This window comes from Gnatocerus cornutus, chromosome 8 (assembly GCF_029298725.1).
Source record: "Gnatocerus cornutus isolate USDA-ARS CGAHR chromosome 8, icGnaCorn1.1, whole genome shotgun sequence".
Classification (NCBI taxonomy): domain Eukaryota; kingdom Metazoa; phylum Arthropoda; class Insecta; order Coleoptera; family Tenebrionidae; genus Gnatocerus; species Gnatocerus cornutus.
In genome coordinates, this window is record NC_142240.1 from 16,272,224 (window position 1) to 16,289,583 (window position 17,360).

Sequence of the window (17,360 nt, forward strand, 5' to 3'; positions counted from 1 at the left end):
GAACGTGGATTTAGAGGGAATAAATCAGGATAACGCGCGCGAGATCTGACGTTTCGTTTATTTTTCTTTGATTTAATCCCTCTAAGAGAGGTCGTTGTTTGTGTGTGGTCTGGCGCATAAATGCTAATAACGATATATCATCTCTTAGTCGTGGTCTCAACCTGCTTTTGCCAACTTATTTAATGCCTTTTTAAACGGGCCGGGATGTGGGGGCCCATTATCATTCAAATACACCAAATGTTCTACCCGGGGGCGCCCTTCCAAAATCTTCCGGTTGATAAAATAGTGAAAAGCTGTCTTGATGACCTGAAAATCTAACGTATCTACAGTCGCTGAAAACTGATCTGGGGAAAGCAAATTGTCAACGACAGACTGAAACTTTTCTCTTTGGCTTCAGGCTAATTGAAAATTAATTCCGAAAGCTACACTGAAAACACTGAAAATTTTGGGAAAGTTGAGTCGCTATAAGGTGAAGAAGGTTAACTGAACTAGAATTTTCTCATCGTAAAAGTTTAGGTATTGATGAAAATATAATACGAAATTATATTACTTTGCCTTCTTATTTTAAGAAAGTTTATTAATTGCTATATCAAAAAAGTAAACTTAAGGGCAGAGAATTTACCGGAGCAATTTTAAGAACTCGGCAGAATTTGAAAGGGATAAGTTAGATGCCTGTAATGGATACATGTCAATTTTGGTTAACCGATGGCTCCACAAGCAACTGAAAAGTTTTTGATTGATATTTCGCAATTTTTACAGCTGTGTCCACTTTGACAATAATTTTTTATAAAGTAACTTTGGATATTTTAGGATGATAAGCTTGGTATTATTGGCTAAAAAATGAATTTAGACACATTGACAGAACTTTGACGATTGTTTTTTGTCCCCCAATGCTTACAGTCGGTTTAGTTTGCAAATGCCCACGTTGACAGTAATTTTTTTATTTGAGGTTGGAATTTTGATGAATTAACTGTCGAAACTTTAAGATGACATGGTTGGCATCATGGTCTCTCCAGATTGTGACATTTGTCAATTTTGACATGAAAATTGCTGTGCATCAAAGTTACAGTCGGTTTCAGTTCCAAGTGTCCACTTTGACAGTAATTTTTTTATTTAAGGTTTTAATCTTGATGAATTAATTTTCGAAACTTTAAGATGACATGGTTGGCATCATGGTCTTTCCAGATTATGACATTTGTCAATTTTGACATGACAATTGCTGTGCATCAAAGTTGCGTAATTATTTAGTGCGAGCTTTAATCATATTCCAAGTGAAGTGAAATATTCCTCAGATGCGATTACTGTTTAAAAACGGTAACAAACAAATTTAATTACGACGCATTACAATGACAGATCATTTGTATCCTAAAACAACACTGCCATTGCAACATTTGCAACAAGAACGAATTACACGATGAAAATTTTAAAATTTGTGACCTTGAGTGGACATTTGCAACCTAAACCAACTGTAATTCACACAACATTTGCAACAGGAACGAATCACACGATGGAAACTTTCAAATTTGCAACCAACTGTCAAAAAAAATCTGTGTAACTCGCTCTACTGAACAACCAATCACAGAACCGAATTTTAAACTTGGCTCTCAGCTATTCAGTTTTGCTCACTCGAATTCTAACAGCCCGCAGTGGTTTGGAAAATTGTCATTTTTACCCGAAATCCTGCTTTCATAACTGTTTATCGTTTTTTCAGTGCCGCAAAACAGCACGCCGTGTTACACCGATATCATCATTTAATCCTTGTTCTCCACGCTCTGCTACGCCCCTGCATAACAGAACTCGCATTATAATTTATCTCAATTTGTCAGCCCGAAATAAATATAAATTTTTAATTCCACAAGTAGTCCTATTAAAATGATAAACGTTAATGTTTTATTAATATTTACCTTGGAATTTCCTTAAAAAATTCAAACGTTTTGAAACATAAAACTGTCAAAATCTGGCTCGTCGCTAATTTTTCACGTGACACGTTAACCCGCTATTTTCACGCCAGTGAATGGAAAAATAGCCGGTGCATCCAATTAAGGCGGATAATCAATTATTAAGTGTCATGTGTACATTTTTGTGAAAGAATTTTTCTCTCGATCTCGTTTGTCGCCTATTTACTTTTCCTTGTTTGCGTAAGAATGATTGCCGTGCGTTTATTATCCGATGCACCGGCAGAAAAAGGGCATTTATCAAATCTAATGGCGCTGTGGTGGACCATGAAGTTAGAAGTCACATTCGAGACTCTTAACACGGTTCAAATCGTTGGTCCGCACGACTAACATAAGGTCCTGAAAGAAGAAATATGAGAAATTATTCTTGTCTCTGCGTGAATTCAAATTACTATTAAGTTGACTGTGGTAATCGTATAGTTGTCGTAAATACTTGGAAATATCACTTTACACTTTATTATGGGTTTTATGATCATTATTAATATTATGATTACAGTTTATTAAAATTGTCGTTGATGTCCAGTTTACACGAAGGTCTGCTACGACTTCTGGTCTTGTACGACCTCAACTCACGCCAGTTTTACGATCTTGTCGATAACAACACCAAAAAAACAACCGTGAAGAGATAACACTTTATTAGTTTACATACGAACTCGCTGTGAAGTTCAATTTGCGGTAATCAATTGTGTGGTAATTGGTGTAAGCTTCGGATAAGTGCACGAGTGCGTAATAGAGGTTCTCAGGGTCGGCTTCAGGCCAGACGTCCCTTTTCGTTCTTGGCCGAGGGTTGTAAGACCCTCGAGTTGGTCTCTGTACCCTAATGGGTCTCCTAGTTGGCCTTCGGCGACGCACAGGGCGAAAGAAAGCAGCAGGAGGCATAGTCGTCATGTCCACTACCATCGTCGTGGTCTTACCTTTGATAGCTTGCACCAGAAGACACAACAAGTAGCCACCAAAAGCTAAGAAAGCCAACGTCGTCACAGAGATCTGGAAAATACTCTGGACGCTCTTTTTCCCACTTTTCTTCGAATTGTCTTCTTCGTAATGGACGTGGTAACCGCCCCGATCATTGTTCTTGCGTTTTGACTGAAGGGCCAACGCCTCTGGTTCTAACTTCTCCTCGGCCTTTTCCTCCACGTCTTCTTTAAACGTACTTCTGACCTGGAGGAGCTTCTCCAACGGCAACTCACTCAAAGTCTTTACATCCACCAACGAAGAAATATCTTGAGGGATGGCAACTGGGATTGTGAGCACCACCAACAACAAGAACATCTTCGCGACAACGACACAACGAACATTGACTTTTGTGTCGTCGGAAACAATTATCTTCATCTTCCACATGACAGACCATGCGAAGTTCAGACACCGTTGAACCTTCGACCATGTTGGTTGTGCTCCTCTTCGCATTGTTAGCAATCTCCTCCGCCGAAGAAAGAACAGTCTTCGGCAAGTTAAAATCCGGGTTTCAACTCGCAGGAAAGCTGCTGGGAATTGACCAAGCGAACGGTGTGGCCCAACTCGTGAGCGAAGCGTTTGGAAAAACGCACCGAAAAGGCGATGGTGGTGAAGCCACTGGGAATATCTTCTCTGGATTTTTGAGGGTGTTAGGTTTCGATTCGAAGAGAATCGGAGCCATTGCGGTCAACGCCATCATCTTTGTCGCTCAACTGGTAATGGTAAGTTTAATAGGGTCGGTGCTACATCTTCGTATTACAGATAAGTTCCTCATTGTCACGACCATCGCAAATCACCCAAGCACGAACTGTCAGAGATGGAACTCCTTTAGATTGGATGATGAGCACTCCGGAGGTCATGAAGATGTTTACCCACATCAAAGACAAGGATTTACCCGAACATATTATCATGTATATTAAAGAACGCGCCTTGGATGAGGACTCTGATTGTGTCCAACTGTTGGTTTGCAAAGGAGCACCGTTCGTCTGGGGGATGCAGAAGGTTTTGGATGGAAATAGCACTGTTAAAGGGATGAAATCTCTGTATGCTTTTCTTCCGACTTTAGAGGAAGTCGTGGATCACGCGGATTTATGTGACAAGAAGCATCCTTATTGTTTTGTGCACTTATAAATAATAAAAGAGTCTTGTGGAAGTTTTATTAGTTAAAAATCAGTTCCAAGTCGTGACAGAGCTTGTGTCTTTCTTGCGATCTACCACTTCTTAAGTCGCACAGGATCTGCAACTTGCATTTAGCGCCACAGGTTGGCCTCGCTGGACTGTCGCGGTAGTAATACCTGAGAAGACGATCAGAAGGAGTCAAAGAAGCTGAAGTTACTCACTTGTAAAACAGTTCAAATAGATCAGGATCCTCCACGAGGTCATCAATTAGCTTCGACCAGTCCTTGGGGCGCAGCGCCTGCATCTTGAAGGCATTTTTGGCAGAGTACAGCCGGTACCACTTTGGTTCCTGCCCGTCTTTGTTGGCTTCCTCCAGGTCAAAAGTCCACGTTTCGTGATCGACAACCTCCTGCAATCTCACTCTGTAAAAAATGATCCCCAGGAGTTGATTCTTACTCTGGTGGTGTTGTCGTGGTCACCATCCACGTAGTATATCCTGTAAGCTGGATTGTGATTTTCGAACGTGGTGACAGATGGGCCCAAATACGCCACCCCCACTGGCTTGCCTGTAAATTTGAATTTTTGTTTATCTTTCTTTCTGTATTTCCTCCTCCTTTTTATCTCCTTACTGCTCGATTCTAAGTCGTAAAAAACTTCGAACTCATCTGCGTGGGTGTGACCGTAAAATTGCCCTTGAACTGTGTCTTCGTACCGTTCAACTAAAGCATTAAAGTTTCTAGACCAGACTTTCATGCAGTCGGTAGTTCCTGGTGGAATGTGACCTGAAGAACTAATTTGTTACGCTTGTCGTTGGAGGTCTCACGTTTTACCAATAATGTGGACTTTTTCTCCGCGGTTTTCCGCTTCCTGGAGCTCATGAGCCAGCCATTGAAGTTCTTTCGCAGGGTCTGTGCTATTGACCACTAACCACCTAAAAATTCATGTCAATTAACGACTTCTTTTGGTGGAGTCTTACCAACTGAGAGTATGACAATAATTGGTGTTCAGAGAAATAATCCGAAAACCAGGCCGTAAAAGAACTGAGTAAAATCCTCCATGGAGAACAGTGTTCCCCGCACTTGCCGGCAACCATTTCCTCCACTGGTCCGCGATGGTCGTGTACAACCACGAGATGGAATGATTGGGATGGTGAACCCACGGCGGCGCGAAACTTCCTGCAGGAATCGCTTCGTGGTTCCCCAAAGCGGGAAAAATGGGAGTGCTAGGAAAAACCTCAAACATTTGTTGCACTGTTTCTTTTATAATCTCCAAATTCCCACTTTTAGTCTGATTCCAAATATCGTGCGGTGGTAAATCTCCAGTCCAGATAATATAATCGATATCGGGATGATCCTTTGCGATGCTCCTCAACATATTCTCAATAAGAACCTTCGGAGAATCGCATTTCTGGTAGCTCCCCCATTTCCCAGCATGTTCAACATCCCCCGTCAAGGGCGGAGTACTTGTAGCTCTACAACACAAAGGTTCCTCGCAGTTGGCGGCACTGCCTTCTGCATAATCAGGGTCGTAATGCGTGTCCGAAAGATGTAAAACTTTAAAAGTTGGTAATCCTGGTTGCGGCGGTTCTTTTTCTACAATTTTGGGTTTCGGGACGTCCGGGAAATCAATCTCCCACTCGTGACCAGGAGTGGTGACGTTGCCACAAACTTCGCCCAGACAGAGGCCACAAATTTCCACAGGTCCTAGAATAAAATTATGGTAAAATTAATAAAAAATTATGGAAACGAAGAGAAATTTGAAGGGCTTACCGAGGGTTACTGTTTTTAGAGCTGGGAGAATTTCAGGCCCGAAAGTGTCGAAGATGCCGGTGCAGACGGTTTCGCTTTCAATTTTAAAAGTTGTGCAGAGGGAGATGAATTGGGCCCGAATCTCTTCGAAGGATTTGCCTTTGGTGATTTCGCGTTGAAGGAGGCCCACTCCTAAAGAGGAAATTCAGTGAAAAATTATCTAAAAATAGTGAAATTATGTAATCTGTGTGGTCGCTTCGAAAAAATTCAATTCCGTATGTTGCGGTGTAATAAAACCGGCTCCATACGAAAAACACGTTTCCACGACCATAAAATTTTCCTTTATGTAAGACAGTCAAATTAAGATCTTCCGATGAATTTATTAAAAGTAAAATTGTGCGTACCGAGCCGACAGAGAGGACAGGAAACCCTCGAGATGACAGCATCTCCGAGTTGTTTAGAAGATCGTTCCGAGAACTCGTTTTCCTTCACAAATTTCTTCTCAGGAACCTCAACCTGAAAGCCAAGGTTGCTTCTAAATGAAGAAATAAATAAATAAGAACCTTGGTCGCTGGTGGTAACACATGATTACGAGTAGACTCGCTTATTAACGGTTCATTATGTGGCTTAATTTTGTAATCCCAATGATCTTCGAAGTTGTGAACATTCACTGCGTGGATAGGAGTGGCCCCTGGAAATTAAAGAGTTTACGAAAGACGTTACATAACTTATTTACATGAATGAGTTCAAACAAACTGCAAGTACAACAATTAAAGTTAAAACCACGCACCTGTCGATGTTAGTTGGTAGATGAGGACGCAGAGAAGAAGACCACTCGAACGCTTCGGTGTCTAGAACAGCTGATAAAGGAGGAAGAAGTGAAAATGAAAGCACTCACCATCTTGACTCCGCGGGTTTTCACTCGCGAATCAAGAGAACATTTTGTACCTTAATATTTTATTCTGCAGTTCAACATTCAAGGCTGCCCACTAAATACAAACTACACATCGGTGGTTTTGTTTAATAATAATGCAAACATTAACAATAACAAACGTTTATACAGGAAGCTCTCCTAATTAGATTCTGTTGCGGATTTATAGTGATTAAAAAAGATTTGTTGTTTTATCGGCGAACACGCGCATCCACAGGAGTTCCTAAATTTCGCCTTTTTTAACGAAAATTTCGCTTGGTTTCATTTTTAAAATAGCCAATTTGGATTCTGGGGAGGTTTGCCATTATCATGGTTTTACCATTTGAATTTTATTCAATTTTCGTTTTTCCGCATTTTGCGTAAGTTTTTATTCCCCACATGTCTCATACTGACGTCACTTGTTGAATTAGATAAATCTAAATCTATAATACCTCATTAAAGTTGCGGTTGGTTTCTCGGGTTAATTAACATTTTGTCTACACAACCGTTTTATTGTGAACAAAGGCAAATTAATTCTTATCTGATGACCTGTAAAGGATTTTGTGTATGTAGTTAGCAAGGACAATATTTTTATAATTTTACGATTTGGGCATTGATACCTAATTATATTGTTAAGATCTTCATGGATTCTTGTTATACAATTAATTGGTTGTATGTACTTGGTAATGAAGCGATTCTGTTTTTTTGCTAATTATTTTTTGCCAAGGATCTTTTTTGGGATTTCCGATGTGTTTTATATACTTTGACACTGTTTTTTCATGCTCACCTTGGTCACACCGATATTTAACTTGCAACCCAATTAATTAATTGCTTTTTATTTGTCTTCATAGCGCAATATTCCTACAGTTTGTTTTTCTATTTCTTCATCCAAGAAAAAATTATATGTAGGTAAGTACAAAGTGAGAAAATCGCTCGATTTTACGAAAAGTTTTTAATCGTTGTAATTTTCAATTTGCAATAAAAATATAGTTTTATTACAAGTACCTAAAATACAGTTTTTGCGGACCAATCGTTGCTCTTTAGCCGCTTCGTATTTTTGTTACCATGCCACCAAAGTTGGTTACTATCAGATTGTTTATAATAAACACAAAAATTACTTTTTTGCATAAAATTTGGAATGCTGAAAATGAGGGGAATTGCACTGAACCACTATGCTAGTTGTCATGGCAACTTTTTGGGATTGAGTCCGAAAAAGACTCACTTTTGGGACTTAAATGAGTCCGTAAAACAGCTACTTTTGAGACTGCATACCTACTAAAAAGATCTTTTAAAATAAGTAGAAAAAACTTTTTATCTCACGTTTCAATTTGAGAAATGAAATATTTTTACAACTGTATTAAAAACACGTGATTTCGTCATCAATTGTAATCATTTAAATACGTCTCCGTGCTATTGTTAACAATGTTTAACGCAACATTGCATTCGATAATATTAATTAATTTCTCTGTGTCAGAAGAAGGCGCGACATTTCATCATACAAATTGTTTTTATCTCTCCATGGGTGTATAATTACTCCATGTAATCATAAATCTGTAGAACAACATCCGATTTTTTTTATTACTAAATTTCGGCCATCTCGGCCGTCTCGTTTTCCTACCTCTATGATTCTCGCGTCACTTTGACAGCTGTTATCGCGCTTAACCTAACTTTTCAAAATGTCGCGCGTGGATTTGGGTTTCGCCGAACCATGCGCGTCTTGGCAGGTAGAGAGCTACCAATTCCCCAGTAAAATAGGGGGAAAACCCGCTTGGCTGGACCTGGGGCACATTCCCCAACCCCAACACCTCCTGTGTGATTTGTGCCAACAACCTCAAATTTTCTTGTGTCAGGTTTATGCCCCGTTCGAGGACGACGACGCTAATTTCCACAGAACTGTCTTTATTTTCATTTGTCGGAAGGCTGAATGCTGTCAGGTGAAGGCCCTCCGGTGTAGTCTTCCACGGGGGAATGAGTATTATTCGTCTGAGCCTCCAGGGGAGGGAAAAGATCCGAGTTTTTCGGTGGCAAAATGGGCGACTTTGTGTAAGGTTTGTGGGTGCTGGGGGCAGAAGAAGTGTAGTAAGTGTGGTAGAGCGACGTACTGTGGACGCGAGCACCAAGTCATTGATTGGAAAGAAGGGCACAAGAATGAGTGTGAGACTGGAGATGAAGAACGCGTGTCTTCAATTCTTTTCAGAGAGTTTGAGCTGGTGATGGACGAAGAAGAACACACCGAAGAACCCGTGGATGAGAGTGAAGAGATAAGGAAATTCGAGGAGATGCAACGTGATGGTAACCTGGGAAGTATGAGTGATATTGATGATAGCGACATGGAAAAGTATGCTATTTCTGAACCTGATAAGGCTTTTGCCAAATTCAAAAAACGAATTGCTGATAATCCTGATCAGATATTACGGTATGAGCGTGGGGGACAACCGCTGTGGATTGCTGATCAGCCAAAACCAGACTTTGTACCTGATTGTGAATATTGTTCAAGCCCTAGACAGTTCGAGTTTCAAATTATGCCGCAATTACTGTCGGTTTTGCATGAAAACGACTTAGATATTGGTGTCCTTGCGGTCTACACTTGCAGTAAAAGTTGTCCTGAGGGTGATAAATACAAAAGCGAGTTTGTTTTCAAGCAGGATGTTAAGAGATGATTTCAGGCCATAAATATTTTGATAATCCCTGATAAGGCGAAGATTATATTGTAAAAGATAAGTACATTTGCAAATGGCTAATAAAAATCAATTTGAACGAAATTGTTTTATTAAAGACCACCAAACCAACTAAAGCAAGACTAGTGAGAAAACATTTATTACAATAATTTAAACGGCATCCAAAATCTGGACAATAATAAATTAAATAAATAGCATTGAAGCTAATTTAAGTACGGCAAGATTTGTACTAAATCTAGGAAGTACTGACTATTATAAATATGGACGGTTATATCACAATTTCCCTTAAGACTGACTCATTTTCTCGAATTGCTTGATCAACGAGTACGTGTTTAATTCCTCAACTTCTTCGTCTCCGTCAAGCAGCTCCGATAACGACCGTGCTCGTTTCAAACCATTAGAAGGCCCCCTTGTATGGTCCCCACTGTACACCAACGACACCGATCGTCCAGGCTTCATCTTCTCCATTTCCTGCTCTTGTTCCAAAGCCGCCATTAAATCCGGCTGTGACTTCTTCCGTTCGCGTCTCAACTCATCTTCACGTCTCTGGAACTCTTGCAACTCCCTCTTCATTTTTTCTTCAGCTGGGATGAACCCATTTCTGACCATCTTGCCTGCACCCATTGTAACTTTCGCCGGTTCCAACGTCACGTCGGGTATCCACACTCTTTGGGGCTCAGCCTTGGGTTTGAGGGCCACAAGACTCATCTTTCCGTGCATTCTTAAGAACTTCTGCATTACTCCTTTGGTGGAGGAGTTTTGTACGAACTTTCGTGCGTTTTTCGAGGAGTCTCTGTCGAAACCGTTCGTTCCTGAGGTTCTGGGGGTGGCCGCTGGCTCGGGGCTTGGCGTTTTGTACCCGTTGGTGTGCTCTTCAGGTTCATTGTTATTTAAGAGGTTGTATTTCTGACGGAGTTCTTTTTCGCGTTGAAGCGCTTCCTGGATCTCTCGCTGGATACGGTCGAAAGTCTCGTTTCCTGCCGTTTCCATGTTGTAAGGACACCTGTTGATGGGGATAATCAGGATGTGGAAATGCACACATTCACACGTACCTTCAAGTGCGGGAAACGTACTGACATCACTTTTTGCTAATTGGCGATCGGTTTTGTTATCATTAGACGACTTTTTATCGTTTATGTTTTTGAAGTATGCTTGCGCGGCACGTTGATTTGGGGACAGATAAAAACCGTTGTTGGCTGCATGTTGGGTTGCCTACACAAAAGAGAAACGTACGTCTGAGATTGCTCGAGCGAGGATAACTACGATAATAATTCAATTATTCCAATCACAGAGCGGTAATGAAGGAAATTCATCCGTGAAATTGACAATGGAACAATAATTTATCATTTTTTCGGGGCATTTATCCGATTTTTGAGCGATTATTATGTGACGTGGCTCGCCGGCCTACTTGAATAATGAACAAACTTGACCTCTCCGGACGTCATGGCACCATTTGCCAACTGGATTATGCTAATTTTTTTCACCTACAATCTCGCAGTTGTTTGGTTTTCCTATTTGCGTTTCTTTTTAGCGAAAAAAGTTTAGATTTCGGCTATCCCGCGCAATTTTCGTATTTTGCACAGAGCCGGACTCGTATTTAAATGCGTGATCCATCGTTGCATTCACTCAATCTAAGTCGCCCTTGACATTCCAAAGTGTCTTTGATTACATCTTTTCGATTCTATCACTTTGACAAATGTCAATTTTGAGATTATGAAGAAAATATGTCGTAAAATACCAATTTATATAAAAATACATTGAATAATGACTAACAGAATCTCTTTTATCAATGTTTTCACCTTAAATTAGTCAATGCCAAATCACTTGAACAAAAGAATGCGCCTTCAATCAAAGACATGACTCGAAGATGATTTTTATTTGATTCCCAGATAAATCAGATTGCTCATCACCTCATCGATAATAAAGTGTTGCAATTAAGTGGACGAAAGATAAAAAACACAAAAACACACTTGAATGCAATTAATAGGATTTCCGTGCTTGGGTTCCCCCCTGGGGCCGCCCCTGTGTGCCATCCTGAGTCACCCGTCATCTGCCTACCACCGCGTCGGCTTCAAGTCCCGACGTACGTCCCCTCCCATTGAATTTCGGAGATTCCAATCCCATGGAGGTCATGGACCAGCTCCCATTTACAGTTTCAAAAAGTAGACCATGGTATCGCACGATACAGTTATCCAAGTGTAATCCTGTCGGTGGTGGTGAGATGGCAGCACTGTGAAACGTCAAACTGACATTTGGTGTAGTGACACTGTTTACTAAATTCTTAAAAAAAGCGCAGTGATGACTCTAATAAACCCCGACGAGCATCGAAATAAAGTGGTGGCAGGTGATGGCGAGGCGGCTATTAAAGTGAAAACTCCGAAGCGGATCCTCCACTTCAGTGATGGTATTTTGGAGGAGTATAGTGATGATGAGGTAGACAACACACCCAAGGAGGAGCAGGCTGTTGTTGATCCTGTAAGTCAAAGGTTTGCGTATAGATGGCGCAGTCGACGTTTCATGTTTCAGAGCACTTTAACTTGGGGGCCGTGGGTTTGGTACAAGACATGGCGTGCAGGTGCCGGCACTTTGGCGGTAGTTGATTCAATTGGGGAGTTTCTGGCGGCCTTCTTCGGGATCACAACCCCGAAATATTATTTCGAATTGGAAGAGTATAAGAAGAGAGAGGCTGAGTCTAAAGCTGAGCACGACAAGAAGCAAGGATGGTCGGAGGCCTCCACTGAGAATTTCAATTTGAATGAGATCAATACAAAGCAGCCCCAACCCGTAGAGGTCTAAATGTAACAAACAGGTATAAAACAATAAAGATAAATTCGGAGTTATGCAACCAATAATACACCAATTGCACCGTACACAACTTTTTCTTGTAACTCGTGAAGGTCGGATCTTTAAATCTGAACTTTTCGCGAAAGCGAGAGTGAAGAAATTACAATTGTAAATAAAGTAAGAAGTACGGCGAGGCGTTGGCAGTCAGCTGAGCGCTAAGTGGGTGTATTTTTAAAAAGAGATTTCTCGAGTCAGCTCGTGCTCCACTCTAAAGCACTAAAACAAAGTTGGAATTTTAAACAGCAATTTAAAAGCTGTTCCGCGGCGCGCTCGCCAACTTTTTTCAAAAAGGAATAAGAAAAAGCCGTAAAGAACCATGACCTAGCCCTACTACTCGGCTTTAGTACGCTGCTGCTACGCAAGACGTCGTCGACTCTCTCTCATTCATAATTAGTGAGAGTTTTTAAACGGCGTGGCTCGATCCATCGACGTGACGTCATCCCCGTATTGTCGACAGACGCCTCAACTTTACGAAATTACTCAAACTTTTCTTCGTTGGGGTTTTTCCGAGGCCGAGAACGTTTGTCTTATTTAATATGCAACGTACAAGTTCAAATTCGCGAAGAGAAACTGACACTCATTAGAATGTTCGGAGTTTTTTGTCTTCATAACTTGCGAAGGAATGATTGAGCGCCATCCATCAAAATTCAAACACTCCACCAAGTTTGACGGGTGTAATAAAAGTTTATTATCGGATAGAGGCGAAATAGTTGGGATTTTTATCAAACGCAAACATCGACGATTGCGTTTTATCTTGTGTGAGGATCAAGTGTTCTTGCAACTGGTTAAGTGGTTTTTCTGATCTTTTTATCTGCTATGATTCATGACGGAATTATGTTATTTTCACTTAAAATTATCGAACTTATCCGGCTCAAAAGACCAGATACTTGTAGTCGAAAGGCGAAAAAACCCATTTCAAATGTTATAATTTGTTTAGAATTGGAGATATTTTTGGGCCAGCCATATATGCAATAAATCATGTTCTTGAATCTAATCCCCAAAAAGAATTTGTTTTCCGCCATAATCTATTTATCGCAACTAAAATTCCTGCAAACACTCCGCCACCGCAAACACCCCGTCCACTTCTTCCTCCTTTTGTGTTCCTTAAAAGTGTTAAAACCCCCTTCCCCCGACACTAGTTACATCTATCGGTGGGGCTAATTAATCATTCGTGAGCATTGAGAGCGTTTCCCTGTCGGGGGTTATTTATCATTTGGGGGTGTTTGGCGCGGTGCGCGGTAAGGGAAAGCTCCAACATTGTAGGACGTGTGAGCGGGCGGACGGGGTGAAGGGACCACGTCCCTGGTCCAGGGTAATTACCCGGATGCTGAAGCCCCGCCCGACCAATGGCAAGCCGGGGAGAGCCACCCTCGTGTTGTTGCCGATCGATTCTTGAGCACGCATGCGTTCAACCGGACACTGGCCAGCTGGACATGGTGTTAGGGGTTTATGAAGGGCGGTAAGGGCACCCGCCGGGGTCAAAGGGTCGCTCTACCTGAGGAGTGGACATGTGTAAGGGTGACAGTTAACAGTGAGGGCATAATTTGGGGAGGAAGGGGGCGATGGGTTATTGGAAACGAAAACCCAAAGGACGTTTTGTCCTTTATTGACTAATTATTCAGGAAAACGGAAAATTAAATTAATCTTTTGACGAAAAAATAACTTATTGCCGTGCAAAAAATGGGCAGCGAAATGAAATTCCGCTTTTATTAAGAATAATTCGATACCGGTGTTGTACAACCCGAGATACTTGATCAAGACAAGCCAAGAGACAACGAAATAATTAAAGAAATTTGAGATAACAGAGCTGATGAAGACAAACGTAATAAATTTCCAGAACAATTATACCGGAGAAGTTGTTGGAAAAAACTTCTGCGAAGTTTATTTTAAGCACGATTAAGGATCGTAAGACGAGTTGTAGCCTTTTTAAGTTTCCAGATTAAAATTTCTTTTAGTGGCGCGTCGATTTTAATCTCAACTGAAAAATCCCTATTTTGACGTGTCCTGACCCCTTTCGTTTCTCCTGTTGTCGGACGTTGCGGTGAATCTTCCGTTTTTTGTGCCCCATTCCAGGTAGTTTCTGTTCCGGTCGCCGGGCAATATGGAACAGTTGCATTCAAAATTTGCATACAATCCAGCTGTACATCTACCTGAGCCGAATTAACAACAAAAAAGGGTTTTTCATGATTAGAGAGGAGTTGTGAGGTCGGGCGTTACCAAACGCACGTTACAGATGTTCCGTGGAGATAACCGGCAGACGGTAAAGGACTCATACCGACTTACCCCCATGCAGATCACAGTCTGAACACTGAATTATATATGCGCGGTGCGAGTATATAATTTGGTTACAACATTTGCATATGGCGGCGGTGGTGCAAGCTGAATTTGTGCCACAGCACGTCGAGGAGCCAATCAAAATGGGACGAAAAATCTGAGGGGGCTGCCGCGAGAAACGGTTAAAAACCGCAGTCAAAATTTACTTATACAGGGTGATTTTGAAATAGGAGCGGAAAAGACGTTTTCAGTGATTTTTTTTTAATTTTAAGGTAAATGTAAAAATTCTAAAATCCCGATCTTACTCGGCGCCACTGATATACACAAAATAATCTTAACAACAACGCAGAGCATTTTGTTCGTTAATAATGTACCTATGCATAGTAACCTTAGTAATCATTGGCGTAGCATGAAAATTGGAATCAATTTCTTCAATTTTTGTCTTGAAACTGAGACAGCAATTTAAAAAACGAAACTTGCCAAATTCTTTCATTTACAATAAGCTGTAATGGATTTTTTTTCTGCCTCTATTTCAAAATCACCCAGTATACAGGGCGATTTCGAAAATTTTTGCGCAAACCGGATTTTCTCCGGAAGAGGAAACAATCAACTTGTTCACTTGATATAACAAAATTACTTAGTCCCGGTTTCCGCCCCAGCACACTTTCTTTCATGGTAAACCAGTCGGAAGAGAACCAGAGTGACCAATGTCCAGCCCAGCACGAGTCCATTTTCGGCTAATTATATGTCGTTTAGCGTGAGCGCGGGTCAGCTATAAATCAAGCAATGTCCAGCGCGGCACGCCCCTGTTCCACACCCTGTTTACCCATAATATTTGCCCAAGGTTCACTCAGGCGAAGAGTGCATGGTCATTCCGACACGAGACCCTCCAGCACTCGTTTAACCAGATTTTGATTAGTTTGCTTTTATTCTTAAGGGCGTTGGACCGATGGATAAAGGGGAAACAGAAAAAAAGGGGTTTTTACCGGTTTTAAGTAAACAACTGGAGACTTAAGTCTACAAGTGTTTTAAGTAACTTGTGCAATTTGTTCTCAATCTCTTTCGCGTCGTTCCGGCCCAGTAGTAAAATCCAGTACCCGGAGTGTCTCAAGCTTTGTTTTGGTGTTAATTTCGAATTCTGCAAATCCGCCCCTGATCGCCGCTTAGACTGTGCCGTTCGCCATTCCCTCTCAATCGCTATATTCACGTTCGTCGCCCGGAAGATAGCCGACGGCCCGGATTTGCCCGGAGCCATGACGCGATGTCAAGTTTGACGTGAACGCGGTGGCGGCTTCAAACGCGGCTAATGGCTCGTCTTTGTCACGGGAAAGGGCGTCGACCAGACGAGTGCTCTTCATCTCCTCGATCTAAAACGAAAGGCAACAGTTACAAGGACCGCTGCACGGAGTCTCCGGGGCCCGCGGCCTCGAAATACACTGATGGATGACTCCACATATAGATCAATACATCCAGTGGCACGCATGAACAACCTGAGCCCACCCGCTAATAAGTTATTTACACGTCACGTGTACCTGACAATGTGTAATCCATCAAATGGGGGTCGTTGCCAACGAGGACGCTAACTGAAGACGAGCCATTCATCGTCTTCAAAGTGGTAAATGGAGACGACGAGGGCAAAAAGTAATATGTGGGCGAGTAGGGGGCGGCGATCGCTCATTCTGTCAATAGATGGGGGCGGCGGGCGGGGATCTAATTCCTCCAAAAATATGTATTATATCCGGGCTTAAAACCGCCATGTTTCAGACGAGTCGCGAAATTTATTGCGGAATAGCGAAGGTTCTTTGAGAGAACCTTGAGGCGCTTTTTAATTTCTAATTTCGATCCACTTCCGCTGCTAATCGTTGACTCTTTTTTCCAGATATTCACCGCACTGCTACTTGTTGCTGCTTGAAAAATATTTACTTCTCTTCGCAGGGAACACTTAAAGGATAATAATTATTATTCCGAAAGATTATATTTATATTTTATAGTCTACGTATACAAAATAGTCCATTAACTTTGCAATTCTATTCTAGGTGTTGCATAAGCACGTTGTGATGTTACCATTTAAGTTCTCTCTTTGAAAAATAAATCATTAAACAAAACACGTGACGTCGTTTACCAGATTCGTCGATTCCTTCCCTTGGTCATAAAATTTGATGCATGTTTTTTTTATGGTCGCAGCAAGGAAGACGTTATATCCCCGGACGTGATTCACGTCTTGGGAGGATGATGGCGGGCCATATCGTGAATAATTTCACGTACGGTCACGAGGGACACTTTAGACACACACTGTATCTAATGCGGAAGATAAGCTCGTAATAATCCTGGGGGAGACAAGGATAATGGCCGAAACTCCACCCCACACGCGGCTTGGTCATTTCGACGCCCTCTGCAACAAAATGGAAGCGGATCGATAGCAAATTTTCGAAATTAACCTTATCAGAGATGGGGTGACTTTATTTTTTATAGGAAACGGTTGTCTGCATAAAGATAATGACGTTAGTTTACGAATTAAAGTGGAGAGGTCGAGAATTTTTTCGGAAATGTTGGGCGATCTAACAATTTTTTTTGTGTATACCATAAAATCGGTTTTGTACCAATAAATACAGTAGACTCTCGATAATTTGAAGTTTAAGGGTTCTTGGAAGTTTAGTTGTTACATAAATCCGTTTCACCAGAAGAATTCATAGCTTAGAAAAGATTAGTTTTACGATATTTCTTCAAAGTGGAGTGGATTTTAGTTCTCTTTTCTGATTGGTTTGTTTATTCTGACTATTGTCTGTTTGCCTTCAAACTTTCGTTTAATTCAATTTTTTCTTCTCTTTTTTTCGGGTATTTGAATCACACTATATTTTGAACTCGCGATAATTTGAAC

The 17,360-nt window shown here is 41.3% G+C and overlaps 6 protein-coding genes across 7 annotated transcripts; 3 read left to right on the plus strand and 3 right to left on the minus strand.

Moving 5' to 3' along the window:
* Positions 1-2,591: 2,591 nt before the first annotated feature.
* Positions 2,592-3,296, minus strand: LOC148170412 (uncharacterized). The gene has a single exon (XM_088043442.1). The coding sequence runs from the start codon at positions 3,294-3,296 to the stop codon at positions 2,592-2,594; it is 705 nt and encodes a 234-aa protein (XP_087899568.1).
* Positions 3,297-3,298: 2 nt separating this feature from the next.
* On the plus strand, positions 3,299-4,040 carry LOC148170413 (uncharacterized). Its single transcript, XM_088043443.1, has 2 exons — positions 3,299-3,625; positions 3,672-4,040. The coding sequence occupies exons 1-2, from the start codon at positions 3,305-3,307 to the stop codon at positions 4,038-4,040; spliced, it is 690 nt and encodes a 229-aa protein (XP_087899569.1). The 5' UTR covers positions 3,299-3,304.
* Positions 4,041-4,052: 12 nt separating this feature from the next.
* On the minus strand, positions 4,053-6,796 carry LOC148170414 (sphingomyelin phosphodiesterase-like). Of its 2 annotated transcripts, XM_088043441.1 has the most exons (11): positions 6,675-6,795; positions 6,567-6,627; positions 6,340-6,467; positions 6,181-6,292; positions 5,798-5,968; positions 5,005-5,731; positions 4,859-4,959; positions 4,658-4,810; positions 4,485-4,594; positions 4,250-4,437; positions 4,053-4,204 (listed from the first exon to the last, which is right to left on the minus strand). In XM_088043441.1, exons 1-11 carry the CDS (start codon positions 6,675-6,677, stop codon positions 4,069-4,071), a joined length of 1,890 nt encoding a protein of 629 aa, XP_087899567.1. In that variant the 5' UTR covers positions 6,678-6,795; the 3' UTR covers positions 4,053-4,068. The 2 variants fall into 2 exon arrangements, with proteins under 2 accessions (XP_087899567.1, XP_087899566.1); XM_088043440.1 differs by having other exon boundaries at positions 4,485-4,810; positions 6,675-6,796.
* A 1,514-nt stretch (positions 6,797-8,310) lies between these two features.
* On the plus strand, positions 8,311-9,435 carry Zfrp8 (Zinc finger protein RP-8). Its single transcript, XM_088043860.1, has one exon. It carries the CDS (start codon positions 8,363-8,365, stop codon positions 9,344-9,346), a length of 984 nt encoding a protein of 327 aa, XP_087899986.1. The 5' UTR covers positions 8,311-8,362; the 3' UTR covers positions 9,347-9,435.
* A 2-nt stretch (positions 9,436-9,437) lies between these two features.
* mdu (mitotic spindle positioning protein meduse) lies at positions 9,438-10,601 on the minus strand. The gene is made up of 2 exons (XM_088043862.1): positions 10,417-10,601; positions 9,438-10,367 (listed from the first exon to the last, which is right to left on the minus strand). The coding sequence occupies exon 2, from the start codon at positions 10,352-10,354 to the stop codon at positions 9,650-9,652; it is 705 nt and encodes a 234-aa protein (XP_087899988.1). The 5' UTR covers positions 10,355-10,367; positions 10,417-10,601; the 3' UTR covers positions 9,438-9,649.
* A 964-nt stretch (positions 10,602-11,565) lies between these two features.
* LOC148170417 (protein FAM177A) lies at positions 11,566-16,589 on the plus strand. The gene is made up of 3 exons (XM_088043683.1): positions 11,566-11,839; positions 11,891-12,173; positions 16,362-16,589. Exons 1-2 carry the CDS (start codon positions 11,663-11,665, stop codon positions 12,158-12,160), a joined length of 447 nt encoding a protein of 148 aa, XP_087899809.1. The 5' UTR covers positions 11,566-11,662; the 3' UTR covers positions 12,161-12,173; positions 16,362-16,589.
* The last annotated feature ends 771 nt before the right edge of the window (positions 16,590-17,360 follow it).

Bases quoted from the DNA above. Each gene is read 5' to 3' on its own strand.
- LOC148170412 (XM_088043442.1), bottom strand. From the start codon at position 3,296: ATGTGGAAGATGAAGATAATTGTTTCCGACGACACAAAAGTCAATGTT.
- mdu (XM_088043862.1), bottom strand. From the start codon at position 10,354: ATGGAAACGGCAGGAAACGAGACTTTCGACCGTATCCAGCGAGAGATC.
- LOC148170414 (XM_088043440.1), bottom strand. The intron at 5,732-5,797 runs GTAAGCCCTTCA...ATTTTATTCTAG, and splicing joins TCTAAAAACAGTAACCCTCG to GACCTGTGGAAATTTGTGGC. The intron at 4,811-4,858 runs GTAAAACGTGAG...TTAGTTCTTCAG, and splicing joins AGAAAAAGTCCACATTATTG to GTCACATTCCACCAGGAACT.
- LOC148170413 (XM_088043443.1), top strand. From the start codon at position 3,305: ATGCGAAGTTCAGACACCGTTGAACCTTCGACCATGTTGGTTGTGCTC. The intron at 3,626-3,671 runs GTAATGGTAAGT...TTCGTATTACAG, and splicing joins TCATCTTTGTCGCTCAACTG to ATAAGTTCCTCATTGTCACG.
- LOC148170417 (XM_088043683.1), top strand. From the start codon at position 11,663: ATGACTCTAATAAACCCCGACGAGCATCGAAATAAAGTGGTGGCAGGT. The intron at 11,840-11,890 runs GTAAGTCAAAGG...TTCATGTTTCAG, and splicing joins AGCAGGCTGTTGTTGATCCT to AGCACTTTAACTTGGGGGCC.
- Zfrp8 (XM_088043860.1), top strand. From the start codon at position 8,363: ATGTCGCGCGTGGATTTGGGTTTCGCCGAACCATGCGCGTCTTGGCAG.